The sequence below is a fragment of the Mus caroli genome, unplaced genomic scaffold, assembly GCF_978045245.1.
Source record: "Mus caroli unplaced genomic scaffold, Mus_caroli_1 scaffold_3, whole genome shotgun sequence".
Lineage (NCBI taxonomy): Eukaryota > Metazoa > Chordata > Mammalia > Rodentia > Muridae > Mus > Mus caroli.
In genome coordinates, this window is record NW_028227258.1 from 71,666,761 (window position 1) to 71,694,312 (window position 27,552).

The window sequence follows — 27,552 nt, forward strand, 5'->3', positions numbered from 1 at the left end:
AAAAGGACCTATGGCACCAAACCTCCTTAGGTCCCCAGCCATGTATCAAATAGCCAAGCACACAAAAGGTTTAATAGGATTTTTTATTAACATATAATATATTTAATAAAAAATAATATCCATTCTGGCTCTCTCTTCCATTGCAAGGGGAAGAGAAATAGGGAGGGGCTGGTAGTGCCCATCCCTTCTGGACAAGCCCTCTCTCCAAGATTTCCCTCTACACCTTGCTTTCCAACAGGCTCTGACCTCCAGACAGACGGGTTTCAAAGTTACAAGTGCTTTAGGCCCTCCCTTGAACTCCCCCAAGCCCACAAGACATAACAACATTCAGGGGCCACCTGGCCAAGCCCCTTCCCTTTCCTCAGTTTTAGGATCCTTCATTCATATTAGAAAAAGGATCTGGGGGGCAGAGAGTAGTCTCTACTGGCCAGGGGGAAGGGATGAAAAGACTGATGGGACAGGGCCATGAAGAAGGATGGCAGTGAGGTCCCCTCACTGTAGCCGATCACTACGGAATGAGTCCTCCACAGCAGGGTCGGGTAGCAGGGCACAGGGGTCACTCAGCATGGTTAGTCCTTCCAGGCCCAGTGGCTCCATGCGCAGCTCATCTTCTAGCCCCAGGCCCAGCTCCAACCCAGATGCTGACACCTCGAAGCCTGGCACTCCAGCCAGGGCTGCTGCAATCTCCTTAGAGAAACCTGGGGAAGAGTCTCCTGTGTGTACAAGAGGTGGGTAAGGATCCCAGGTCACACCTCCAGACCCCTCAAGCTCCTATCACAGCAGTGAGGCTGTCAACTCTTCCTGCCAGTCTCCACCAGCACCCACACTCCCTTACCTGTGAGTATGATATTAGGTCCTGAGCCATGGCGGGAACAGTGGGTCAAGTTCTGGTGGTTGAGGATGTGAGGGTCCTGGGGGCCACTCATTGATCCGTCACTCCCTAAAAATCCAGGACCTTCAGAAAAGGCAGGGGGATCCAGCACCAGGCTGGTTGATGGGCTCTCCATGTTGAATTGCTCCAGCTAGGGATACATAGACAGACCTTAAGGAAGTGGGCTTCAGAACAGGGTGTCCTGCCTAGCTCTGCTGATATGTCCCCTTTGCCTAGCAAGCCCCATCCACCCAGGAAGAGAGGCAAAGACAGAGGGAGGTGATAGCAAGCAGAGCCAACAGAAGCGAGCACGGGGCCCGAAGAAAGTGTGGGCACCGTACCTGCTGGGCCAGAGCATGTGCATGCCAGGAAGAGAACGGGTCAAGGCAGGAGTCATCAAAGAGCAAGCTGAGCAGAAACAGAGGGGCAGGAGTAGGGGTCAAACACAGGAAGACAGGAGCCCCAAGCTGGCAGTGCTATGTTACCTAGAGGAAAAAGAGGTCCACCCATATCTCCCAATTCAGCATACCAGTGACCACTCAAGTACCTGACCCACCCTCAGCCCACCCCCACCCCCCCATTTCAGAACCATGAGTTTGCATACTCACATTCCCCAAGCTGAAGTCATTTATTGGGCGGTGGTAAGGCTGTTGCCCATGTCCACTGGACCCAGGTGGGCACAGTGCCCCATAATGTGCCTGCCTGCCTGGAGGCTGTCCACCTGAGGGCTGCACTAAGCAGGCCTGAGAGGGCAACTGCTGTAGAGACTTTGGGGTGGGTGGATGGGTGGGTATAACTAGACTTGGGGGACTATATGGGTATGGGGGCAATCGCTGGTCAGTAGGCAATTTGCTGGTATCCAAGGGAACGCCCTGAAAAGGGAGAAAATTTATTCTTTAGTGTGATCCCCCAAAAGAACTCTTAGAGTTCCCCACCTTGTAAGCTGCACCTGTCCTCAATACAAACCTAACAATGCTCCAAGCCATGTGTGCTGGTGCGGCTCCTGTAACCTCAGCACTCTGGAGGCAAGGACACTGCCTTTGCTTGTCTCCCCACTCTCCCCCAAACCAACACCACCTAGGCTTCCACGCACATCTCTGGGGTTGGTGGAAATTACACAAAATGCCTATTAAAATGTAGGTGCTCAGTGAGGCTAAGCCCAGCAAGGTTAATCTAAAACCCATTCCATAAGTGACTGTTCCTAAACCCTGGTACCTGACTATCAGTAATTGGTTACTTGTGACAGCTCACTAGAGACTGACTGTTAATGCCACAGTGTGGATGATCACTGCTGTTCTGAAGCCCTGAAGGGGCTTCACAGACCAGAGGGAAGGAGAGGAAGAAGTAGAGGAGATGTGGAGGGCGAAGTGCCCTCCCTGGCATGTCTTCCCTACAGGAGACGGTACAGATGGAACACAGAACATACATCCAGGAAACAGCCATGGAGTAGGGCAGAGGATGGCAGAGAGGAGGAAAAGAGTAAGGTGAAGGAAGAACAGGAGAAAGATTGTAAAACTTTAGCACGGAGCCAAGTCTGAAAAGAAAAAAGAAAAAAAAGCTAGGCAAGGCAGCTCATGCCTTTAGTCCAAGTTCTTAGGAGGCAGATGCAGCAAGGATAAGATGTTCCAGGTCAGCCTCAACTATATCCTGAGTTCAAGGCCAGATGAACTACATGAGACACCATCTCCACCATTTGCGTAAATGTTGGGAAATTACTTTCAGTTCAGGCACCAAGTTTTTCATTTATACAGAGTGAAAGGACTGAGCTCTGTGGTCTGAGACTCTCGGGCTCTATGAGTTCCACTGAAGAAGGGGAAATAGGAGAGGGATGAGCCAGAACAGAAGTGATGGGGGATGAGCGGAACTGGCAAAGGAAGGATAAGAACAAAGAAAGGCCAATGGATAAGCTACACTGGCGCCTGTGCTATGCCCGATGCTGAATACTCAGTGTATGTTACTGCATCCGATGTTCACAAAACCATAAAACTGCTGAGGCTCAGAGAAGCTCAATAACGTGAACAAAGCCAAGTATCAAGAGGCAGAACTATGATGTGAAACCAAAAGGTGTAATGGCAGAGCTTGTACTCTTAAGCAAAGAAAGGAAAGAGAGATACAAGATGGGTTGGGATAGGACAGAGGAATGGAAGGGGATGGATGAGACAGGGGCAGGCACGGGAAGGAGAAGGGAGACATATGTAGGGAAGGTGGCCACGCATACCTGAGTGATGGAAGACAAGGTGGGTGACATTGTTGGCGAAAACTGTTTGGGCAGCTGCTGTTGGGACCTTCTGGCGTCGGCTGGGCCCGCAGGCAAGCTCAGGGGGCTGAGGGGCACACGACGGTGGCGGGGAGAGGCCCCAGGAGTAGAAGCTGGGTAAGGGGGAGCACTCAGGACAGGAGATGAAGTGGACGAAGAGGAAGAGGAGGAGGAAAGGGCTGGGGCACTAAGTGACGGATGGCCCAGGGAGGTGGTGGGCAGTGCATGGTGGGCCAAGGAGGAGGCAGGCAGTGATGGGTGACTATGGGAGCCCTGGAGCTGGGGTTGAGGACTGCTTAGGGAAGCCTGGAGGTTGGGATTGCTTAGGGAGGACTGCAGGGATGGGTGGCTAAGAGGTGAGTGAAGTCCTGCAGACACAGACAAAAAACCAGAGATGCCAACATTACCGATGGGAACTCAAACCCCTTTCCGACCAGAATGGGTAGCAGTGACCAGACTATGGCGACAAAGGTCCTCCCTACTCTGTCCCTGACCATGAGATCGGCACTACTCATTTGGGGGTTATTGTCCATCTTTTTTTCTAGGAAAAGCCACACCTACTCATTCTTGCTTGGTAAGAATTACAATGAGGAGATATGAGGTGCAGGGTCTGTGGGCAGTCACAGGATCCCAGGCACCATTCTAGCCTCTCAATACTTGTGGTCACATGACCAGGACAAGGTAGCCACTCACCTGGTACATCATAGCTGGGGCCCAAGCCCAGACCTCCACTGATGCCCAAATGGGTCATAGTATGGGTCAAATTGGTGGTACTGTTGCCCCCACTCAGGCTGGGATAGACTGTCTCCTCAGGGTCCAGGGGTGTGGGCAGTGGAGGAGGGAAGTGTAGGTTGGTGAGGTCAGGTAGGGAGCCTCCTGTGTTCATGGCAGGTGGGAGGACAGGCACATTAGCAGGCTGGTCAGGAGATGGAAAGATGCTAGGGAAGACAGAAAAAGAAAGAAGACAGGTAAAGAGAAAGTGGTCAGAGAAGAGCAGAAATCAGTCTTTCTATCGGCTTCCTTTCTCCCCTCCATCTCACTCCAGCTTTACAGTGCTGCTTACTTGATTCCAGGGACTTCACAGGATCGAGGTCGAGAGGAAGATGAGGACAGCTGAGAAGAGAAGGAAGGGGGTTAGAAACGAGGACAGATCTCAGTGGGAGCTCTGGAAGGGCTGTCTCAGGGAAGGAGGAGAGCAGAGAGATAGGAGGACACCCACCCGGCAGCCCATACCTACCTTCTTAGCATCCCAAGGTTTCAGCAGGTGCTTGTCATCTACAACGTTCTCCTCAATAGCAGGGACTTGAAAGAGAAAGCCTGGTGAGGGCAAAGCTGGAGAAGAATCCACGAAGGCAGGACAAGAAGCAAAGGCAGCCAAGACTATTCCCTGACCCAATACAAAGTCCCAGACATCTGGCATTCGTTTACCCACAGCTGGTAAGGAACACATACCTTTAGCATCCATCTCACCATCCAGAAAACCTGCATGGGATACAACAGGGGTGGCTGCAGTGCCTACTTATTTGTCTGCTTCAGTAAAAAGCTCCACAGTTACTCCCTGGGGCCACCTACCTCCTCCTCGGCGGCTGGGCAGGACACTGGGAGGTGTGGGGCCTGGATAAGTGTCTTGGGGGTTAGGGTTCATCACACTTGTGTGAAGAGCAGAGTCAGAGCTTGTCCTGTTGGAGGAGCAGAAATGAGTAGCAGTAATAGTCTTCCAGATACCAAAACACTGCCTGGCAGTGGGATATTCAAACTGGTCTAGAAAAGGGGATGAAGTAGAGTAGGGCCCCCAGACAGTACAGGGAAGAGATGTGGACTAAGGAAGTCAAGGGCCATCACCTGTTAAGTGCAGACGGCAGTCTAAACAACTGCCCCTTCTCAGCTGGGAGGTTGCCCCAGGGCATCATCCTAGGATAGAAAAGTTATGAAGAGGAAGAAGGCGCTGGCAATGGATGAGAAAGGCATGGGGGTGGGAAAACGTATGGCAGCCAGGGCGGATACGGAAAGGCCTTGGTACCCAGTATCATGCCTCTTTCTGGTCTTCTGATGCCCTTGATCCATAAGCCTCCCACCCCTGCTCAATCTAAGAGATCTGGATACAGAAACTCCTCTCTGCCAAGACAAGCTGAATGGAAATGCTGAAGCCTAACAAGTTTTCTGGATACAAATATTGGAGCTGAGATGGAGAAAGGAGGGGCTCAAAGACCTGACATGGTTACAGCATTACACCTGGCATCCACTACTGTGAAAAAGGAGCCATTTTCACCTGCCACCCTGCCACTCTCCCCTCCCCGCCCCCTACACACACCCCAGCTTGGCTACAATTCCATTGGTTCTGCTAGCTGGATTAGGAGGCTTGGCCACTCATGTCAACATGGCCAAGACTGGACTCTGACCACCTACCCTGCTGCCCCACCCTCCCAGCTTGGCCCTTACAAGAGGAGGTACTTTGATACCTTAGCCTAGTACCTAGCCCACCTCAGCCCCTCTAGAACATGTCAGAGACTGAATGGGTGAGAAATTCTACCTGCTCTGGACTCACCTTCGCCAGCCAGACTCTGGGGGAGGAGATAAGTAGGCAGGGCTATAGGGAGAACTGTCAATGTAGATAGCTATAGTTAAGGAAAAAAGTAGAGAGAACAGATGACAGAATAAGGGAGACAGCTTGTGGCAATACAAGTAAGTCACATATAGTGGCTCACTGCTGTAATCTCAACATAGTGAGATGTTGTGTCTCTACACACACACACACACACACACACACACAAATACAAGAACAGAAGGAAAGAAGAAGGACGAGAAACCAGGGTTACATCTCAATGAAGGCCATCTAATTTGTCAGGCCCTGGACCACAAAAATAAGCAAACAATAAAACGGAATAAATGCAGGCATGGTGGTCTACACTTGTGATCCCAGTACTTAGGAGGCTGTGCCAAGGACGTCACCAAAAGTCTGAACCCTACCTCATTTTTCTGTCAAGTTTCAGAAAATTCCAGACTGCAGGATTAAACCATCTCAAAACAAAAACAAAACAAAACAAACAACAAAGAAAACTAGGCCTGGCACACCTCTTTAATCTTAGCACTCAGGAAGCAGAGGAGGGTATCTACCTAGTCTACATAGGCCAGCCTGGACAAGCTCCAGGACAACCAGGACTACATAGAGAGATGCTCAGAAAGTCAAGTAAATAAGTAAACAAACAAACAAATAAACAAACAAATAAATAGGGGGGAAAATCAGGCCAAGCATAGTAGAGGTGGAACAACCTAAGCAAATGCCTGAGTAGGGTAAGGGACACAAACATGGTAGATTCTCTAGGAATGAAAGTTCACAACAGAATGAGAAAAGGGACTGAATCTCCTTCCCAGGTGACAGGGAGCCCTGCTTTACAATCAAGTGAGCAAAAGTAAGGCCAGCCAGGACCAGCACTGAGGAAGGCACAGCCACAGAAACACCAGCTGCCCATCACAACAGTCTGTGCTGACACACAGGTTGTAGTGACTTTTCACGACTGGGTAAAAGAACTGGAGAAAGATGAACTCGAGCATATAAGGAGAAAGCGCCTTCCCTCCGTGAGTCTCTAAACAGCCCCTTCCTATTCCTTTGCCCTTAAATCACTCTTGAAGGATATGTGGCGGGGGTATCGGCGGAGTGGGGACACCATTCTGCGGGCATCTCGTTGTACCCTTTCCACCAACCCATGGTGCCGAGTGCTCCGAGATGAATCCAAAGGTGAGTGAAGGGGGCTCTGCCAAAAGGACAGGTGAATCAGCAGGGGAAGCAGCCTGAGAGCTTGCACTCCTCCTTGGCTGGTGTCCACTCACCTGGAACTCAGCCAGGCCACAGCCAATCTGGTTAACATTGGGCAGAGAACCACCATAATGGGAGCTCCTTGTATAAGCCAGTCGCAGTTTTTGGGCCTGTAACTGAGATAAAAGAGAGAAACAGGTATGTCAAGGAAGGTTTTAAGTACTGTTCCCTTTGGCCACCTCTGCCACCAGAATGCACTGCTATTTTCTAAGATATCTGCCAGTACAAAGGCAGTGATGGGGAAAAGCAAGACCCGTACAAACAACCCGCCCCAGCCCCTCTGTGGCTTCCTAATCAATGAGCTCCTACTGCCTGAAAAGCCCCGATGGCCAAGGCCTGTCTCTGGGGAATCCCCACGGAGGCAAGTCACAGATAGAGGGTGGCCTAGTCAGCACTTTCTGCCTTCACTTCCAGACGTGTCCAAGATTAATTAGAAGATGAGAAGACAGGAGTCGATAACAAAGTTTCGTTATTGCCAGTTTCTTTCCTTCACACTCTGAAGACCATACGTTTCTGGGATCTGCTTCTTTCCCAGCTTTAGAACAAGGCTGCACATAGTCTGCACATCGCAAACTATAAAGCCCCAAAAGTGATGATGACGGTTCTGCTAAAAGAAAGGTAACCAACCCAAGTATTCTTCTACTGGATGCTAAGAAGACTGAACTGGTAGAAGAGGGAGAGGGCACAGTAGCCTATTCCAAATTTGGGCAGGGCCATCTCCTGCCAGTTCGTAGAGATGTCTGCTAAGGAAGTGAGACAAAAGAACCCTCCGTTGGCCATAGTGTTAGCCTCTCTCTATGTCACATGGACCTCTGTATGAGACATATGTAACTACTGCCAAGGCTCAGATACTGCTCGCAGCCAAACAGAGCTGGGATAACGGCACGGGAAGGAGGAAAGTACTCAAGGAAGGGTAAACTCTGACGCTCAGAACTGATCAGAACCAGTCTTCTACTCCAGATCAGCTCGGTAATGCCAGTGGGTAGTGATGCTGATCTCTGGGCTTAATGAATAGACTCCAAGTCCTCAGTGGTCTATGCCACCATGGCCATCTCTGCCTCTAGCACACCCTCCCAGTCAGCCAGGTAGCAAGACAAGCCTTTCATGCCAACCTCAAGATCCTTGTATATCTAGGCTCTGGCCATGTATGGTCACTACGTTTCATCATGCTGCAGAGAAGTTAATCAGCAAAAGAAAACTAGGTAGGAAAGCACTACTAAAGCACCACACAGACAGAAGGCCCAGCCTCTCGTTCCTCACGTGCACACACTCGCTCTGGTCCACAGTACAGAGCCTCAAGCTCTCCACTGGAAATAAACCTCTCCCCTCTTCTTAACTCTACCCCCACCATAATCAAAAGCTCTTAAAGGGAGCAGTCAATAGTTCATAATCCTCATGGTGGTTAAGAGTAGGTTATAAACACACACACACACACACACACCAGATTTGCATCTCTATTTATCTATCTTGAACTCTCATAAACTAGAGCATGTAGTCTCTAGAAAATCAAAGGGGAAACACACACAGGACTCAAAGAGTAGAGGGAGATACACATAAAATACAGTCAGTCAGTCATATATAGAACTAAAGAACTTTGAAATATGGTATTTATGCTCCATCATCTCCCCTTAGTTTCCTTCAAGCTCTTTATTATGAAAGATACTGCAATATCCCTCACCTGCTGTTTTAAAAATAATTGTGTTCCTAAGTTGGGGCTGCTTACCTGCAAACTCTTGAGTGTTCACCCTAATTCCCTCACAACCTGTCCTGGGAAGCAAGAAACCAAGGCAGGGGTCAGGGGTGTGCTTCCAAAAACAACTTGTCAGAGGCCCGAAACTTCTTTGTGTAACTTCTTAGGAAGGAGTATTTCCCACACATACAGGACTCTAGAAAGCATTCCAGACACTGACCCACAGGTAGCACCACCTGCCTAGAGAGTTCAGCACATCCTCACTCAAAGGACAGGGTGATCCTTTAGCCCAATTCGGCGATTCAAAGCTCTACCTTTCCTCACAGGCGCCCAGAGCCACACACCAAGACCCATACTGTAAGCAATGGTCTTCACCTTGACTCAAGTCAGGAAACCACACGAAATATTTGAAAAAGGAAGCAAAGGGAAGGGACACAGGAGGGGACTTCCTGTCCCAATATACCCAGCACAGCCCGATCAAACCACTCGAGGGGCCCTTTCCCCTTGGAACCTAGTTGTCCCATAAGAGCACAGGCACTGTGATCACAGATTCAGAAAGGGTCAGATTAGGGATAAGCAAACTATGCTCCCAACACATAATTCAAGATTGAGGATGCTTCAGTGGAGTACCTGAAAGGACTCGCCTGGATCGGATAGACAAGGACCATTCCCCTGCCGATGGACTTCGGCGGCCCATCTCCTCCTGCGACCCCTGTTTCATATGTAAATAACTCCAACCCAGTCTTTACTACTCCCACAACCTCTCCGGTGTGTTCACCTCTTCCCGGCAAAATTCATCTAACTGACCCTGGGCCCTCACCCCACGCCACCCAGACGGCGGCGCCCGCTGTCCCAGCAGTGTTCCGCCTCCTGCCCTGCGGCTCCCGCCCCCGCCCCGCCTCTCCGCTCCGAGACCCGCTCCTCAGTGATCGGGCTCCCAGGCGTGACCCCTTACCCGTGTGGAGCCGATGTCCATCATCACCTCCTCGAAGGCCGCCGTCTCCTCGGCCTGACGCTGCTTCTGCAGCGCGATCTTCTCACTAAACTTGCGTGGATTGGACGCTGAGGCTGTGGCGGAACCCGGCCCGTTCGCCCCTGACGTCGCCATCTTACCCCCGCGTCCGTCCCCGCCACCTTCCCAGTTCCAGCCACGGCCTCCGCCGCGGGCTGGGCCCGGCTCCTTCAGCCTTAGCAGCAGCCGCCGCCGCCTCCGCGAGCCCAGCGGCTCGGCACCAGCCTACTCCTGACTCCGGACGCACCGCCTTCTGGGACTTGTAGTTTGTTTACGGGCTTCCTCTACGCCCTCACACACGCAGGGAGGGCAGGAAGCGGACATCACTTCCCAGCAGTCCTGTGACCCCGGGAGGCAGGCACGCACACCATCCCTCACCTACTCTCGGCGCACAGCAAGCCGGGAAAGGTAGTTCTACAACAGTTCCGAGCCTACGAACGGGAAAGGGAGAGGGATTCCCCAAGGAAGACGAAGAAAAAACGAGGAAGGGAAGGGGTGGAGACAGAAAGGAAGAAGGAAGAGACAAAAGAGAAATTTGGTCATCCTCAGGAAAGGTGAGAAGTGGGGTGAGTGAAAACAAGGATCTTAAATCAACTGTACACATCTGAGATTCATATCCTCTACGACTGGCCACCACACATACACACACACACACACACACACACACACACACACACACACACACACGCACACACGCACGCACACACACACAGAATCAGATACCATAGAGGTGTATAGAAACATCTTTTATTTGGGTAACATATCCCAAAACAGGTCAGTTAGTAAAATAGATTCTACAGAGTACAGACCTATGCACAGCCCTCCCTCCCCAAAAATAATCCTGGAGGAGGGAGTCTGTCTCCCTCCACCCCGGACTCCTCAGATATAAAGTTTTGGCAGGTTATTGTTTTTTTTCTAGGTATGGACCACCATGTTCACTTTCTGTAGTGTCTGGTGTCAGTACCTACTTTTCTCTCACTCCAGACCAGTTCAGCAAACATTTCTTCCCAACCCCAAATTATGGGGCCTAAATAAAAGAGCAAATAGATCTCCACTGAGGTGCTGGGCAGGCCCCAGCACCTCAGCACTGTGCTTTCAGAAAGGGGGCAGGTGAGCAATACATGTGCTGCACACCTTTAATCCCAGTGCTCAGGAGGCAGAGGCAGACTGAGCTCTGAATTTGATGCCAGGACAACCAGGGTTATACAGAGAAACCCTGTCCAAAAAAAAAAAAAAAGCAAACAAAAACCCTAATGGGTGGGTGGGTGGGTATTTGGCACTTTAACAACAGACTAGTGAGCTAGGCAGTGGTGGCATGGCACCCCTTTAGTCCCAGCATTAGGGAGGCAGAGGCAGGTGGAGCTCTGTAAACTCAAGCCCAGCCTGGTTTACAAGAGTGAGTTCCAGGACAGCCAAGGCTACACAGAGAAACCCAAAAAGGTGAGGCCAGGAGAGGCCAGATAAATTATGAAAACTGGCAGAGAGACCATTTGGCACTAGTCCCTTAGTGGAAGACAAGAGAGAAATATAAGAGTAGGAGGGAAGAAAGGAGGAGGAACCATTTCAGCCAGCAGAGTGGTGAGATGGGCTAGAACCAACAGGATACTGGCTTTGACTTACAGCCTCTGTATCTTTATCGCAAAGAGGCTGGATGCCTAACTCTCAGTTCTTCTGTCAGCTTGTCTCTGAGATGTACTGCCTGGCCTCTGACTGTAGCAGTCTGCCTCCTTCTAATGCCCCTGACCACATCTGTAGTAACTTCGCTATCTCTTATTCTTTGGGTCTGGGGCTAGCCTCTTCTCTGCCCACTTCCACCTCATTATTCATAGTCCAAATGTCCCATCCCTATCACTCAGAGAACTCTTTGGTCCTCACTACTTCCCTTCTCCACTTCTTTCTATTTCCCACCAATTGAGAAGGGTAGGTAGGGAGGACGGGGCACCTGATAGCCAACCTCCCCTGCCTTTTCTCTTGAAGCACCTTAGATTTGGACAAAGAGAAGGCCAGTGAGCAGCGCAAAGCCTGCTAGGAGCAGAATGACCTTGAGGATCCTCTGCTCAGAAGTGGCCAGTTCCTGGGGTAGAATTTCCAGGAAGGTGATATAGAGGAAGGTGCCAGCTGCCATGCCCTCTAGAACAGATTGGGCCAGCTGGTGCAGAGGCCCAGCTGACTCTGCCAGAGCTGCACCCAACCCGATGCCCAGAGGTGTCATACATGAGAAGAGGATCCCGCAGCCAGCCACCACCTGCACACGTAGGTGGCTCTGGAGCAGCCGCAGGGACAGGCTGACTGCCAGAATACCCTTGTGAAGCAGCAGAGCTAGGCACAGCTCCATTGCCCGAGCCCTGTCTCGCTGCAACCCTACAGCCAGGCCCTCAAATACTGAGTGCAAGGCTAAGGAGAAGACCAGGACACAAGCACGCAGGGCTGAGGGAGCTGCTGGAGTTCCGCCGGCCTGGGGGATCCCTGGTCCATCATGCCAATGTTGAGGCCCACCATTCACTGTGCCCAGTAGAGCCCTTGTCTCTTCCGGATGGGGTGGACTGGACTGCTCCTTGTAAGCCAGCGTGATCTGCTCCATCACCAGGACAAGGAAGAAACCCATGGCCAAGATGAACTCTTGCAAGGGGAACTGAAGCTGTGAACAGAGGTGGCAACAAGAGTTCAGGAAACAAGACAAGGGGAAGAAATCAGATGCAAAGCCTGGTAGAGAGGCCCTGTTATACACATCTGAAGTCCCACACAGACAAGTCCCCTGTGGTCACACCATGATGAACTCCGTTGGCGGCACAACTACAGAACAACACTTAATGGAACAGGTAATGGTATCACAAAGTATTACATGCAGACCAACTTTGGCACTAATAATATTTTGGGGTAAATATCTCTGTCATCACTGTCATACAAATGTAAGTAAGCAGTGTCTCTGGCTTCTACGCATCAGATGTCACAAACACATTATCACCACTACCAACACTAAGCTGTGACCACCAAGAATGTCTCCACACATTACCCAGTCCGTGCTTCCTAAGGGTCAAGTCTTCCCCAAGCTGAATCATGGATGTATACGCATACAGTGTTGTTACATGTAAACATACAAAGGAGCACATCTGGGCCTGCCACAAATGTTCACATACAAAGTTACATGTCACAGGGACATTCACAGTCATATGAAGACATAGGTCACCCAGTCACAGGTATACAGAGGTCACGACCCATTACTACTTCCTCAGTCCCAGGGGGAAAAAAGATGACTTTGCCTAACAACCGTCTCAGGTTTTCCTATGCTGAGTTCTTTGGAATGTTGCTGTTTGGGAGGCAGGCAGGGGTTGAGACAGTCTCACTGTGAAGCCCAGACTAGCCAAGAAAAACACTTCATAGTTCAAGCTGGCCTCAAACTCCTTGTGATCATCCTGCCTCAGCCTTGCAAGTGCTGGGACTGTATTGCTTCCAACTTTGTAACAGATTTCCTTGCCTTGTAACCCATATCCCACTTTCTTGAGAACATCTGGCCCCGGGGAATTGCTTCCTATGCTCCCAGATCTGTAGTGATCTGTCTCCAGCTCGCTGGTGAACACCTGTAACCCAGGAAATTGAAGAGGGAGAACCAAGAGCTTAGAGCAGTCTACATTACATAGACCCTACTGGAAGAAAGGCGCCCTCGCTCGTGTTCATGTAAGTGACCCTAATTAAACACATGGAGTCAAGCACTTTTCACACACACTTACACTCACACTCAAAAGAGAGCTCAGAAGAGGATGATCAGTGGGAGGGAAACAAGAAATCGAATAGGAGTGAATATAGTTAGGATACTTTATGTGTGTATGAAAATGTAATAATAAAGCCCACTACTATGTATAATATGTACAAATAAGAAAAACAAGGAGGGCTGGGCAGTGGTGGCTCACGCCTTTAATCCCAGCACTTGAGAGGCAGAGGCAGGCGGATTTCTGAGTTTGAGGCCAGCCTGGTCTACAGAGTGAGTTCCAGGACAGCCAGGGCTATATACAGAGAAACCCTGTCGAAAAACCAAAAAAAAAAAAAAAGGAGAAAAAAAAGGAGAAAAAGAGGAGGGAAGGAGACAGAGAATGAAGGAGGGACAAGCGGATAAATGTATGAAATGTGATTCTTGGAACATTGTTAACTTCCTGGGAATTGCAACCCAGAGTAGTTCACACACCTGATGAGGCTGCTCACATTATCTCAAGGAATATAGAGAGGTCACACAGAGTTTAGTATCAGGGAAAGAATGCACAGAAAGAATATCCTGTTGCTGAAATCCATAACTCACACACTCACATACTAAGGCCTTCCACAGCGCTGAGGTGACTCCTGAAGAGATCTATATAACCATGTTTGTCTTTTTCTTTTTTGGTTTTTCCAGTCAGGGTTTCTCTGTGTAGCCCTGGTTGTCCTGGAACTTGCTGGCTTCCAACTCACAGGTGGTGTGCCACCACCGCCCAGGTTATAGCTCTGTTTTCTATTAGCTGTTCTAGAATCTACTCTTGGTCACATGTTGAAGTCAGTGCTTACCGTCACATGCAGGGCCTCCAAGGCCTCATCTATGGCAGCCAGGTAGTCAGGCAGCAGGTCCAGAAGACATGTAGCCAAAAAGACTCCTCCTGCAAAGCAGCTGACGAGGCTCAGGGCTTTCTGGCCCGAGGCTAGACAGGAGTGAAGTACAAAAGGGGTTATATATAACCAAATGAATCCCTTCAAAGTCCCTCTACCCCAACAGAAGCCATGACCACTCCTGCCTTCCCGCCCCTCCTCAGTCACCTCACCAACCTCCCCAGCACAAGAGACTCACCTGAAGCTTCATGGTTAGCACCTGACCTTCGAAGCACACAGACAGGTACCAGGCTGCAGATGAGTGTCAGCAGCAGCAGCAGCACCAGGGCCCCCAGCTTCACCTCCAGCCCTACTGGCACCGAGGGCTCCGATGCCACTGCTTCTGGGCGCCACACCAGGAGCTCTGGCTCCCCCCAGGGCCCCATGGTGGCTGTGATAACTCGGTGACTCTTGGACCTATACAGAGAAAACTAGCATGGGTGGGAATGGTCACAGAGGAAAGAAGGGGTCACGGAAAAGGGAAGGCTGGTCAGCGGAATGCACTTCCCCTCAGCCCAGCCACTTTCTGGCCTTTCCTAGCTTAAGTGACTCATCCACGCCAACATCAGGATTGCATTTCCTCCTTTGAATTTCTCTCCCCAAGTTCAGCGAACCATCAAGGAGGAAACTGAGGCACGGGAAGGCCAATATAGATCTCACATTACTCTTTCACCTGGAGCACGCAAAAAATGAGGGGCAGACTCCAGGTAGGACCTGCACCTGGAGCTGGGGTTCCCTGAGGAAGGCAGACCTCTCTCTCTCTCCCTCTCTCCCTCTCTCCCTCCCTGTCTCCCTAGTGCATGTAGCAAAGGGAGGTTGGAGCTGAAGAGAAGTCCCGGATGGCTTCACCGATGATTTGAAACTGGGCGAACTTCGGGGCTGGCTGACTCTCTTAACTACCCACTCCCCAGGGCCATTTCCCGGAAATAACAGGTAGTCTCGGCATATAGCCAAAGAGGGGCTTGGGACGAGTTTAGCCCGCACTGGGCGGCGTCTGGAAGTCTCGGAGGCCGCCAGCGTCGCAGGAAGCAGAAGAAATGTTAACACGGAGACCCCAGCTCCTAGCCTGGGAGGCCTCAGAAGCTGCCTCTGACCCTGCGACCAGCGAGGCCTCACTCACCTCCCGAGGGTCTCACTCCATTGCTGTCGCTCGGTTCCGGCCTCGCGTCGGGAATTCCCACCCCCTCCCCACTCCTCTCCCCTCCTCCCCGCCGCCTCCGCGTACCCGCAAGAGGCGGCCAATGACTGAGCTCAGTGGGAGGAGCCTAGCCTAGAGTGACGTGCGCTGCGAGCAATTAGAGTCTGAAAACTAGAGAAGGCTAGGCTGGCGGCGAGCTGAGACGAAGCCAGAACCGGGAGGGGACTAGCGGGAAGACCCGAGGGCGGTGGGCCCCCTGCGCTGCCATGGACAAGCAGGCCGCTGGGGCCGGCCAGTCAGAAAGAGTTTGATAGAAGTGGGAGCTAGGAACTCTGCGAGCAAGGCCGGTTCTCTATCCTTACTCCAAGTATTTCTTCCTACATCTCTCAGGGTATCTGTCTGGCCTTGGCCCCAGACACTTAACAGCTCAGGCTCTTTTAGTGCCTAACTGGGCCAAAGGGTAATCATTCCCTTTTTGGGACAAATTTCCTTGCCTGGCTTGCCTAGCCAGCCTCCACAGAAAAGAGGATGAGAGGGCTCACACCTTTACTCCCAGCACTCTGGAGGCAGAGGCAGGTGGATCTTGAGGACAGCTTAGTCTACAGAGTGAGTTTAAGGACAGCCAAAGCTACACAGAGAAACCTTGTCTAAAGGGGGAAAAAAAAAGAAAGTTGTTTTTGTTTTTTTTTTGTTTTTGTTTTTTTTTTTTTTTGAGACAGGGTTTCTCTGTGTAGCCCTGGCTGTCCTGGAACTCACTTTGTAGACCAGGCTGGCCTCGAACTCAGAAATCCACCTGCCTCTGCCTCCCGAGTGCTGGGATTAAAGGCGTGCGCCACCACACCCGGCCCAGAAAGTTTTTTTTAAAAAAAAAAAAGTAGGAAGAATGAATGCATGACATAAAAGCCATTCTTTCTACAAATTAACTTATGATTAAAAAAACAAAACAAGGGGGGTCTGGGGGACTTTTGGGGTAGCATTTGAAATGTAAATGAAGAAAATATCTAATTTTTTTAATTAAAAAAAAAAAAAAACGATTTTTTTCTAGACTCCTGTGGCTCATTCTCACCAGCCCTCATTTGATTTCTAACCATGGGCGTGTAACCTTAGCACTTGGGAGGCTGAAGCAGGATTGGCCGGAGCCACGGATGGTGGTTTTGGCAGAATCAGGAAAAGCAAATCCAGTGTTTTCTCCAATAAGAACAAAACATTGTCCTTTCCAGGGAGAAAGTGTCCAGTGTCGTCAACCTGCCACCAGGTTGCTGGCTGGTCACCTCAAGGAATGGTGCAGTATCCAGGGCTCAGCGTTGGTCCCTGCTGTTGGCAGATCTGGCGTTCAGCTGCAGCTGTAACTAGGTCACTACTTATCTGTTATTTTGGTCTTAGATCTCACACCAGGAGGTAGAAAGAGACCCAACTTCCACAAGTTATTCTCTGGCTTCCAAATCTGTGTCCAGTAGCACCAAACACACACAAATAAAAATAAATTAACATTTGCTGATCAAGGATCTTTATGAATTTGAAGCCAGTTCTGGCTCAACAATTAGGAGCAGACAGTGCTGTTTGCAGCACTTTGCCCAGGACCAGCACACATGTCAGGCAGCTCATACTGCTTCTAACTTTAGTTCCATGGGGACTGTATTAGTCAGGGTTCTCTAGAGTCACAGAACTTATGGGTAGTCTCTATATAGTAAAAGAATTTATTGATGACTTACAGTCGGCAGCCCAATTCCCAGCAATGGTTCAGTCGCAGCTGTGAATGGAAGTCCAAGGATCTAGCAGTTACTCAGTCTCACGCAGCAAGCAGGCGCAGGAGCAAGAGCTAGACTCCCTTCTTCCAATGTCCTTATATTGTCTCCAGCAGAAGGTGTAGCCCAGATTAAAGGTGTGTTCCACCACACCTTTAATCCCAGATGAAAGGTGTAGCCCAGATTAAATCTCCTTAAACTCGGAGATTTAATCTTCTGGAATCCATAGCGACTATGGCTCAAGATCTCCATACCAAGATCCAGATAAGGATCTCCAAGCCTCCAGATAAGGGTCACTGGTGAGCCTTCCAATTCTGGATTGTAGTTCATTCCAAATATAGTCAAGTTGACAACCAGGAATAGCCACTACAGGGACCAAATAAATATGGCTTCCTCCTACCTGTGTACATACCCACACATAAAAGTACACATAATTTAAAACAAATCTTTTAAAAGTTGAATAGGGGGCTGGTGAGATGGCTCAGTGGGTAAGAGCACCCGACTGCTCTTTCGAAGGTCCAGAGTTCAAATCCCAGCAACCACATGGTGGCTCACAACCATCCGTAACGAGATCTGGCGCCCTCTTCTGGAGTGTCTGAAGACAGCTACAGTGTACTTACATATAATAATAAATCTTTAAGGGGCTGGAGAGATGGCTCAGCGTTTAAGAGCGCCAACTGCTCTTCCGGAGGTCCTGAGTTCAAATCCCAGCACCCACATGGTGGCTCACAACCATCCGTAATGAGATCTGACGCTCCTCTGGAGTGTCTGAAGACAGCTACAGTGTACTTACATATAATAATAAATAAATGTTTAAAAAAAAAAAGTTGAATAGGGGACTGGAAAGAGACCAGCGAAACATTTGATAGCGTTTGCTGTTCTTCCAGAGAATGCAAGTTTGATTCTCAGCAATCAAATCAGTCTGTAAACCGGGCGTGGTGGCACACACCTTTAATCCCAGCATTTGGGAGGCAGAGGCAGGTGGATTTCGAGGCTAGCCTGGTCTACAGAGTGAGTTCCAGTACAGCCAGGGCTACACAGAGAAACCCTGTCTCGAAAAACAAAAAAAAGAAAAAAAAAAGAAGAAAAGAAAAGAAAAAAAGTTGGGCAGAATTCTTGAGAGTAGGAGATTCTCCAACAGAAGAGTATCATCTCAGTGAAGCTGAACTGTAAACTACATCCTTCATTATTGACTCTCGTCTCCATGTTAAACAGATCTCTTGAACTTGACCTTCATCTGACTCGAGACTAAGGAAGTTATTTTTTCCTCTGCAAACCTTGATCCTTCAGGGAAAAAGAGGGATGTTAAGTGAGATGAAGACAGAAGTTCCAAACAGTCCTAGCAGGAACAGAAGCCTGGTTTATTTCCAACTGAATCATCTCTGCATGTAGCAGCCTGCCTGGAAGCCTCGGCCTCCTGAAGGGCATTTAACCACCTTCCTTTCTTTCTTTTTTTTCTTTCTTTATCCTCCCTGCACCACCTGCCACCTTTCTTTTTTTTTTTTTTTCTTACTTGTTTTCTTTATCCCCCTGTACCCCAAAACAGGGTTTCTCTGTATAGTCTTAGCTGGCCTGTAACATTCTCTGTTTTGAAAAACCAAAGCAAAACAAAACAAAAATAAACAAACAAGCTAAGCTGAATTGCTATGAGAGCAATATGAGAAAGTGAAAATGCTTATATATAATAGTTGTTGCTCAGCTGTCAACACACACTAACTCCCTTCCAGTTTGTACCAGTGGCTTGGTCAAATATTTTTTTTTTCTTCTTTGTTTTTAGTTTTTTCGAGACAGGGTTTCTCTGTATAGCCCTGGCTGTCCCGGAACTCGCTTTGTAGACCAGGCTGGCCTCGAACTCAGAAATCCACCTGCCTCTGCCTCCTTAGTGCTGGGATTAAAGGCGTGCACCACCACGCCCGGCTTCACTGTTTTTCTTGAAGTGCATAACTGATGACACTAGCTCAAGGCAAAACAAACCCTGAATCTTAGAATCACTATTTTTTGTCATGAGCATCTGATTCCTTATTAAAACTGACAAAATACTCCATGCTCTTTGAGCCGTAGAGCTGTTTGTTGTACATCACAAGACAGAACAATGCTGATGATAACAATTTTTTCAAACAGGTGTCATAACTCACTCCTTACATTCCAGCTCTTGGGAGGCTGAAGCAGGAGAATTTCCACAATGAAGTCAGCCTTGGTAACAAGAGTAAAATCACGTCTCAAAAGAACCAAACAAACAAATAGAAAAGATACCAGGTTGCTCAGTGGTTAAACCACGTAACTTCACAATACCCAGTATCCACATGGTTAAAAGAGAAGACTGACATCTGAGAGCTGTCCTCTGGCCTCCATGATGATCAGTGAGTGGCATGTGAGCCATCTCTCCTCTAATCCCTGTGAGTGTCTGCCCTTACACTAAAAGAAAAGAGAAAGGAGGAAGGAAAAGGAAATTATAATGATCTCACAACTCCAGTGAGACCCTGCCTCAACCAACCCAAACAACAACAGACAAACAAGTTAGGAACACACAGTGATACCTTGCCTCAAAAAAACAAAACTAATGAACAAGCCAGAATAAACAATGAGATCCTGCTTTAAAAAAAAATGAACAAACAAGCAAACAGCTCAAAATTAAAGCCTCATTTTCATCAACTCTCCTCCAACTCTCCTTTAATATTGTTCCACCATCTGATACTTTCTGACAAGAAGGCAGCTTTAAGTGTGAGGTAAGAAAAATAGAACTTATTGGACACATCACTGAATAGATATTTGGTACTTTTGGGGTTTTTTGTTTGTGGTTTTGTTGTTTTGGGTTTTTTTGTTTGTTTTTTTTTCCCAAGACAGGGTTTCTCTGTGTACCCTTGGCTGTCCTGGAACTCACTTTGTAGACCTTGAGGCCAGAGCTGTCTGCCTCTGCCTCTTGAATGCTGGGATTAATTGAAACATGATCTTATGTAGCCCAGGCTGGTCTTGACCGCAGAGACACTTCTGGTAAGCCTCTTGGGCATTAAAATTACTGGCATAAACCGGACGTAGTGGCACACTCGGGAGGCAGAGGCAGGCGGATTTCTGAGTTCGAGGCCAGCCTGGTCTACAAAGTGAGTTCCAGGACAGCCAGGGCTACACAGAGAAACCCTATCTCAAAAAAAAAAAAAAAAAAAAAAATTACTGTCATGCACTCCCACACAACGCTCTGAAACAGGTTTCAAGCTACACTGATACAGTATCAACTACTCAGGAGGCCACCCTGAGAAATGAGACCTCCTCACTCCTGTTTCAAAACACAAAACTATACATAAAACTAATAGTTTAAGGAAACAATAAGATTTCAAACCAAAAGTAAACGTTTGGCTAATGCATGGCAGTTTCCCTGTCCTGTGTGTCCCTGCATGGGCTAGCAGGGTCCCCAAAGTGCAGCAATGTGTAACGCAGTTCCTGGATCCACATAGGCCGATTGCACAGGTGGCTACCAGAAAGTGGAGGCCTGGTCCACAGGCTACAGGTCTGCCTAAGTAATAACTTGGGGCCTCAAAACCACGAGGTAAACAAACTCAAACCCAAACAACCTCTGTGCGGTTCTTACCCTCAGCACGGAAGCTTTAGCTCAACTTTCCTACAATATAAGCAGGGGCCTCTGGCTGGAACCCGGAGCCCTGCCAAATTACTTCTGGGATTCTTTTCTGCTGGTCTATTGTTGCTAATCGCGAGGGCGTGAGCCTCGAGATAGTCAGCCATTGGCTAGAAACCCGGTTCTAAGTCTTCAATGCCCAATTAGGATTCACCAGTGGAAGAATGCCTTGTGGCGCAGGGGGCTGGAGCTGGGATGGAGGGTGCCTTCAAAATCTTGGTTTCTTTCTCTACCCTGAGATGGGTCTACCACTTGTAAAGATTGTGGCTTCGAAACAGACACCTAGGAATCCTGTGTACCAGTCACTACTATCTCAACTCTTTGCTGACGAGACATCAAGCCCGCAGCAAGATCTACTAGCACTGAGAAAACTGACAGAAAGGGTGTGGGTACCTATAGTTTTATTTCTGTTTGCACCTGGACAGTGTCTTAATATTACTCCCAGATGCAGGTCCCGACAGTGGTTCCTGCCCAGGTGCAACCCAACCCTCTCCCTTCCCCCACCCTTTCCTACCCCAAACTCCACGGACAGCGTAGTGGGCGGGGCTTGATTGGGCAGGACCAGGATACAGATCCTGGTGGAAAGAAAAGGTGTAGTGTTTGGGGCTTCAGCGGGCTAGGCTGGTTTGGCAGAGCAAAGTTCTCCGAACAACAATTAAAGAGAATTAAAAAAGGTAATACCCAGTGGGGCTATTTTTCTGAACCCAAAAGATGAGGCCTGAACTGTGTTCTCCTACGAGGGGCTGCCTCATGAGAGCAGAGGAAAAGACTAACTAAAGGAGAAAATGCCAAGGAGCCCGTAGCTTCAGAGGCGAGGGCAGCCACCACCTTCCTTATAACTTTCCCTCCCGTGCAGAAACATGGAGCTCGGATGCCCTGAGTTGCTGGAACCCCCAGAAGATATCTTCTCGACGGGATCCTTCCTGGAGCTGGGATTCAACGGTCCCGCATCAAAGGTCCCGGTGACCAGGCTACAAGAACAGGGGCTGCAAAGCTGGGAGATGAGTAGGGGCTGTAGCCCAGGCTGTTCAATGGAAGTGGGAGTTAGGTTGAGAGAACTCTGACTAGAAGCCTTAAGTCGTCACAAAGAAAGAGTTCTCATAATAGAGCCCACGAAATAGACGCGTATTGTTACTCTTTCTATGTCCAAGAAGGGATAGCACCAAAGCTGAAGCATTAAGGATCTAAGACTACTGTCAGGTAAGACTGTCAAAGTACTTCTTTGCAGACATGCTTACCCTCTCCTCCTATAGGGCCTTCAGAAGAGTGAACCTGACGATTTCCTGAACCTCTTTATCGATCCCAATATGATACACTGCTCAGAAACATCTCCTGGTAGTGACAGTGGGGTCTCTGAAGATCCTGGCTCCCCTGCCCAACAGGCTCCCAGTTCCCCTGCCCTCTATGAGGTTGTCTATGATGCAGGGACACTACAGGGAACTCAGCAGGAAGCTGAGCCAACCTTCGGACTCATCTCTATCCAGATAGGTCAGTGTACTTTTTGGAAATAGGGCAATGGCCCTTTCAGGCCCAGCCTTGTGGTGAGATTAAGGGGAGAAGGTTCCCAAACCATGCCACTGCCCAGTCCCCGCCCTTACCACAGCCTTCTGACTCCTTTGTCCCAGTCTCTGTATCTTTCTTCAGATCAGTGGACCCCTGCATTTATGGTCCCTGATGCCTGCACAGTCAGTGGACTGCCCTCCGATTCGCATAGACATATCCTGCCTAGGGTCAGCACCAGAGCCCCAGCACCTCCTACAGCCATGGTAAGTCTCGACGCCAGCCAGAACTGGTGTTCCCCCAGTATACATGCCCTCATATGAGTGGGGGTGTAGGGGAAAAGGGAGGAGACACTAATGAGGAACTGGTTTGCCCCACTTTTGGTAGCAGTGGTTTTGAAGGCCAAGGAGAAACAAGCAATTCTAAGAGCCAGAAAGTGTAGGGGCTGGAGAACTATAGGGGATCAGAGTGGTAAGGAACCATTTAAGTCTTAGCAGATGTGATGAGGGAGCCTGTCAGAGCTCTAGACCCAGTGTGCATTTACAATCAATCAGTCAGAGCCACTTTCTCTGCCTTGCTCAGGAAAGGGAACTGGGACAGGACCCCTGGGAATCCACCTGGCTAATGAGGACAGGGTGATAGCGAAGCAGCAGCAGGTGCTTGCACGAGAAGAACTGCCCTGTGTCCAGTGCTGTAGTGGAGTACCCTATCATGTACCTTTCCAAGATGATAGGCTAGACACTCCTGCTGTGCAGACCGAGAGAGGCCAATCTCGGGCCATAGTCCTCTCTCTACCCTGTGCACCTTGTGTCCAAAGGCAGGGAGCAGAGTCCTAGCCAACCTCTCAAACCATGCTTGAAGCTGGGACCAGAAGCCACAGTAGGGGTGTGTATATCAGCACAGGGTTTGTGCTTGTTTTATTTCTAGATTAAGCCCTCTATGCTTCATTCTCATGAGATCTTGGTTAGAGAGATTGGAAGAAACATGCTATTAAAACACTTGGAGGGGAAATTTTTTTCCTTTAGGAAAGGAAGTGATTTAGCCAAGAGCCATCAGAAAGCAAAAGTCAGAGGCAGAGAGCTGGGTCATGAGTCAAGAGCCCTTTCATGTAAGCACAAGGACTGGAGCTGGGAGATCAGATCCCCAGCAACCACATAAGCGACTATACAGTCCCTTAACCCCCATGCTATGAGGGGTTGAAACAGGACCATAGGGGCTTGCTGGTCACCAGGCTAGCTCTGGGGCCAGCGAGAAACTCAGTCACAAAGGAATAAGGTGGAGACTGATACAGCAGGGTACCTGTGGGATCTCTTTGGCCTCTGGTCACATGCACCATGATCCTCCCTCCCCTGCCAACACACACACCTTTATTATTGTATCTTATATGAAAGGGAGGGGGAGAGCACACATATGCCATGGGTTATATGGCAGTCAGGACCACTTTGGACTTGGCCCTCTCCTTCCACCTTTAAATGAATTCCAGAGATTGAACTCAGACTGTATGTAAGTCTTGTGTGGCAAATGCTTTATCTGCCAAGCCATCTTGCCAGTCCCAAACCCCAAATTAAGTTACTCTTTTTTTTTTTTTTTTTTTTTTTTTGGTTTTTCAAGACAGGGTTTCTCTGTGCAGTCCTGGCTGTCCTGGAACTCACTCTGTAGACCAGGCTGGCCTCGAACTCAGAAATCTGCCTGCCTCTGCCTCCCAAGTGCTGGGATTACAGGTGTGTGCCACCACTGCCCGGCCTAAGTTACTCTTAAATTACAAAGTGAAGCGTAAGGTGAGTGTGGTGGCACACACTGGAAACCTCTGCACTGGGGACGTCGAGGCAGGAAGAGCACCACAAAGTCAGGGCCAGCCTACTCTACACAGAGACAGCTTATCTCAAACCAACCAACCCAGGGGCTGGAGAGATGGCTCAGTGGTTAAGAGCACTGACTGCTTTGCCGAGAGACCCAGGTTCAAGTCCAGTTCACAATCATCTGTAATTTCAGTCCCAAGGATCCAACATCTTCTTCTGGCCTCCGTGGGCATCAGGCATACAAGTAAACACTCATACACATAAAATTAAAAAAAAAAAAAACTGGGCATGGTGGTACACTCCTTTAATCCTAGTACTCAGGAGGCAGAGGCAGGCGGATTTCTGAGTTTGAGGCCAGCCTGCTCTACAGAGTGAGTTTAGGACATCTGGGACTACACAGAGAAACCCTGTCTTGAAAAACTATACCAAAACAACAACAAAAAGTTGAAAACATTGTAAATCTTTCAAAGACGAATATTAGGACCAGCCAGATGGCTTAGTGGTTAAAGGCACTAGCTGTCAAGCCTTTCAAGTTTATTTTGATCCCTAGAACCCACATGGTAGAAGAAATCTCATTTCTGAAAGTTATCTTTTAGTCTCCACAAATGCCCACACAGATATACAAAAAGACACACACATGAAATGAATAACTGGATTGTCAGTGAGAAGGCAGGATCTTCAGCTGATGGCTCCATTTAACCAGATACCATCTACGCTTCCCACACACTCCGCTTAAGAAATCAGCCTGGCTATCCTTAGAGACTCCTTCTCTTGGGGCTGGAGAGATGGTAGCTTAGTGGTTGGGAGCAGGAGGATCCTGGTTCCATTTCCAGCTCCCACATGGCAGCTCAAACCTGCCTGTAACTCCAGTTCCAGGGGATCTGACACCATCACACAGACATATATGCAGGCAAAATGGCAATGCACATAAGATAAAAATAAATGGAAGGAAGGAAGGAAAGTCCTTGTCTGAGGGTGAGTGGCTTGACCTAACAGGTGGAGCTTAGAGCCCAGGGATGATAAATTGCACGCACCTGCCCTTGACAGGCTACCACATGGTTTACCAAACGGAAGTTAATGGCTAAATTGTTTACCTGATATAAGGAAACCCAACCAAGCTCATCATAGTGAATTCATACAATTTCTCTTCTGATTGTCTCAAGATACCAGAAAAGGCCTTCTCTAGCTTGCCTGTAATGTAATGCCAAGATTCTGTGTGGACAAAAACCTTCACTCTATCTCCTCAGCTTCAGGAAGGCCCTTTGGCTTGCCATGGAACCTTCCTGAATGACCTTTCTGCTCTGACCTTACCTTATCACTCAGTGCAGACAGAAAGCCCTCTTCTAAAAGCAGGTTGGGGCAGAGGGGCAGTTTGAGCTTTGGAAGCAGGTGACCTTGACCCCACTCATCTTCTGTCACTCCTCCCAGCCGTCCTGCCAACATCATCTGTTCCTGACAGATGAAGAAAAGCAACTGTTGGCGCAAGAAGGGATTACTCTGCCCTCTCACCTGCCCCTCACCAAGGTAACATTGGTCCCCAAAGGGTGTCCCCATCACAGAAGCTTCACTCAACCTCTAGATAGCCTGGATCCCAGGGAACATCTGGGGAGTTGTGGGAGGCTAAGGGTCTAGCACTGAACACCCTGAACCTCCAGGCAGAGGAGAGAATACTCAAGAAGATCAGGAGGAAAATCCGCAACAAGCAGTCAGCTCAGGACAGCCGGCGGCGGAAGAAAGAATACATAGATGGGCTGGAGAGCAGGTATGTTTGGGTGGTGTCTGGGCCCCCTTTCTCTCACCAAAGCATGTTAAGGGGCCATCTGCCAAGCTTGTTCTGCTTCTCCACACTCCCTAGAGTGGCAGCCTGTTCGGAACAGAATCAGAAACTACAGAGAAAGGTCCAGGAGCTGGAGAGGCAGAACATGTGAGTGGTAGTGTCTGGATGGAGGAGAGGGCAGGAGCCAGTCACAGGGAAGCCGTTCTCGGGCTGACTCTCCCTTCTTCTCCTAGCTTCTTGATGGCACAGGTCCGCCAGTTACAGAAGCTCACTGCTCAGACCTCCAGCAGAGCTGCCCAGACCAGCACCTGTGTTCTGGTACCATCAGCATGTTCCTTACTCCCCCTCTGCCACCTTTGCCACCCTCCACACTTCCACGTAACACCTGCCCTGCCCAGCCCTGTTCTCCAAACTATGACACCTCAATGACCCTCTATTCCCTATGCCTTCCTCCTCTGTTGTCCCCAAAGCCCAAGTACCCTCCTGTTCCTTTTCAGATTCTTCTTTTTTCACTGGCTCTCATCATCCTGCCCAGTTTGAGCCCCTTTCAGGGTCAATCAGAAGCTAGGCCTGAGGATTATCAGCTTCATGGAGGTAAGAGGCAAGAGTACAGCAGCCCCAAGGACGAGCCACGAAACAATTCTCCAGAACAGTCAACAAGTAGGAGAGTTCTGGGCCAGTCTCCTACCCAAGCAAATGGTCTACCATCACCCTCTCTCCTCAGTGATTTCCAGAAATATCTTGACTCACGAGAACGAAACAGAAAGCCTGGAGAGTCCAGTGCTAAAGTCCAAACTGGAGGAGCTACCTGAAGCCCCAACTACAAATGGTTCAACAAAGACACATCCGAAGATGCGAGTGAAGGCGAGACCCACTGGACAGATGAGGGGAATGGTGCATGCAGATGAGATGTAAGCCAATTACACAAGACACCACACCCCTATCACCTTTTATCACGTGACAGGGCACCTCAAATGCTTGTCATACATTTGTGATTTCATTTCTTCTTTGTGGTAAGGTCAAAGGGAAACAAGTTTTAACTTGGAAATAAACTTCCTAGCTCAAATTCTATCCCAAGTTTTTCACCATGTAAACTAAGCTGGTCTCGAACTCTTGACTTGCTTACAAGTATATAGTACCATATCCAGCTTGGAAATTGTGTTTATTATTGTGTATAAAGTATGGTGTGTATTACTATATATATACATACATATATGTGTGTGTGTGTATATATATATATATGTATATATATATATATATATATATATATATATATATATGCAGTATAATATACATGTGAAGGTCCAAGAGCAACTTTTGGGTTCTTTCCTCCCACCACGTATTCTAAGAATCAAACTCAGGTCATCAGGCCTATGCAACAAAAATTTTTTTAACATTTTTATTTATGTGTATGTGTTTCTATGTGAATCCATAACATATGGGCAATGGATTCCCCTGGAGCTGGTAGCAGTGAGCCAAGTACAGTCCTCTGAGAAAGTAGCACGCTGTCTTAACTGCAGCCATCTCTCTAGCCACTGCACCAAAGCATCTTTAATACCTGAGCCTCCCTGCCAGCCCAGAGACTTTATATAAAAGATGGCAGACTGGCTCAGTAGCTAAGAACATTTATTGTTACACAGAAGTCCTGGATCTGGTTCATAGCACTTTCTTGGTGACTCTTAGCCATCTATAACTTCAGTTCCCAAAGAT

General features: G+C 48.9%; 3 protein-coding genes across 7 annotated transcripts; 1 reads left to right on the forward strand and 2 right to left on the reverse strand.

Moving 5' to 3' along the window:
* Nucleotides 1-69: 69 nt before the first annotated feature.
* Nucleotides 70-9,875, reverse strand: Crtc2 (CREB regulated transcription coactivator 2). 4 transcript variants are annotated; one of them, XM_085835701.1, is made up of 14 exons: nucleotides 9,588-9,874; nucleotides 6,957-7,058; nucleotides 6,762-6,880; nucleotides 5,674-5,733; nucleotides 4,971-5,039; nucleotides 4,701-4,807; nucleotides 4,581-4,610; nucleotides 4,366-4,430; nucleotides 4,192-4,241; nucleotides 3,822-4,066; nucleotides 3,090-3,496; nucleotides 1,480-1,743; nucleotides 836-1,022; nucleotides 70-713 (listed from the first exon to the last, which is right to left on the reverse strand). In XM_085835701.1, the coding sequence occupies exons 1-14, from the start codon at nucleotides 9,738-9,740 to the stop codon at nucleotides 493-495; spliced, it is 2,079 nt and encodes a 692-aa protein (XP_085691827.1). In that variant the 5' UTR covers nucleotides 9,741-9,874; the 3' UTR covers nucleotides 70-492. The 4 variants fall into 4 exon arrangements, with proteins under 4 accessions (XP_085691827.1, XP_085691826.1, XP_085691829.1 ...); XM_085835700.1 differs by having other exon boundaries at nucleotides 4,366-4,445; XM_085835703.1 differs by lacking the exon at nucleotides 9,588-9,874 and adding an exon at nucleotides 9,263-9,409 and having other exon boundaries at nucleotides 4,366-4,445.
* A 500-nt stretch (nucleotides 9,876-10,375) lies between these two features.
* Nucleotides 10,376-15,458, reverse strand: Slc39a1 (solute carrier family 39 member 1). Its single transcript, XM_021158053.3, has 4 exons — nucleotides 15,376-15,458; nucleotides 14,455-14,672; nucleotides 14,178-14,308; nucleotides 10,376-12,282 (listed from the first exon to the last, which is right to left on the reverse strand). The coding sequence occupies exons 2-4, from the start codon at nucleotides 14,639-14,641 to the stop codon at nucleotides 11,626-11,628; spliced, it is 975 nt and encodes a 324-aa protein (XP_021013712.1). The 5' UTR covers nucleotides 14,642-14,672; nucleotides 15,376-15,458; the 3' UTR covers nucleotides 10,376-11,625.
* A 5,674-nt stretch (nucleotides 15,459-21,132) lies between these two features.
* Creb3l4 (cAMP responsive element binding protein 3 like 4) lies at nucleotides 21,133-27,029 on the forward strand. 2 transcript variants are annotated; one of them, XM_021158548.3, is made up of 10 exons: nucleotides 21,133-21,151; nucleotides 21,623-21,722; nucleotides 22,020-22,254; nucleotides 22,411-22,532; nucleotides 25,494-25,589; nucleotides 25,721-25,827; nucleotides 25,921-25,989; nucleotides 26,076-26,160; nucleotides 26,340-26,436; nucleotides 26,567-27,029. In XM_021158548.3, the coding sequence occupies exons 2-10, from the start codon at nucleotides 21,627-21,629 to the stop codon at nucleotides 26,755-26,757; spliced, it is 1,098 nt and encodes a 365-aa protein (XP_021014207.1). In that variant the 5' UTR covers nucleotides 21,133-21,151; nucleotides 21,623-21,626; the 3' UTR covers nucleotides 26,758-27,029. The 2 variants fall into 2 exon arrangements, with proteins under 2 accessions (XP_021014207.1, XP_085691830.1); XM_085835704.1 differs by lacking the exon at nucleotides 21,133-21,151 and adding an exon at nucleotides 21,352-21,440 and having other exon boundaries at nucleotides 26,567-27,026.
* Nucleotides 27,030-27,552: the final 523 nt, after the last annotated feature.

Bases quoted from the DNA above. Each gene is read 5' to 3' on its own strand.
- Crtc2 (XM_085835700.1), bottom strand. From the start codon at position 9,740: ATGGCGACGTCAGGGGCGAACGGGCCGGGTTCCGCCACAGCCTCAGCG. The intron at 4,808-4,970 runs GTGATGGCCCTT...CTCCTCCAACAG, and splicing joins CTGCCGTCTGCACTTAACAG to GACAAGCTCTGACTCTGCTC. The intron at 714-835 runs GTAAGGGAGTGT...TTGTACACACAG, and splicing joins ACCTAATATCATACTCACAG to GAGACTCTTCCCCAGGTTTC.
- Slc39a1 (XM_021158053.3), bottom strand. From the start codon at position 14,641: ATGGGGCCCTGGGGGGAGCCAGAGCTCCTGGTGTGGCGCCCAGAAGCA. The intron at 14,309-14,454 runs GTGAGTCTCTTG...ACTCCTGTCTAG, and splicing joins TGCTAACCATGAAGCTTCAG to CCTCGGGCCAGAAAGCCCTG. The intron at 12,283-14,177 runs GTAAGCACTGAC...CTCTGTTCACAG, and splicing joins TGGAGGCCCTGCATGTGACG to CTTCAGTTCCCCTTGCAAGA.
- Creb3l4 (XM_021158548.3), top strand. From the start codon at position 21,627: ATGGAGCTCGGATGCCCTGAGTTGCTGGAACCCCCAGAAGATATCTTC. The intron at 22,255-22,410 runs GTCAGTGTACTT...ATCTTTCTTCAG, and splicing joins ACTCATCTCTATCCAGATAG to ATCAGTGGACCCCTGCATTT. The intron at 25,590-25,720 runs GTAACATTGGTC...CTGAACCTCCAG, and splicing joins CTCACCTGCCCCTCACCAAG to GCAGAGGAGAGAATACTCAA.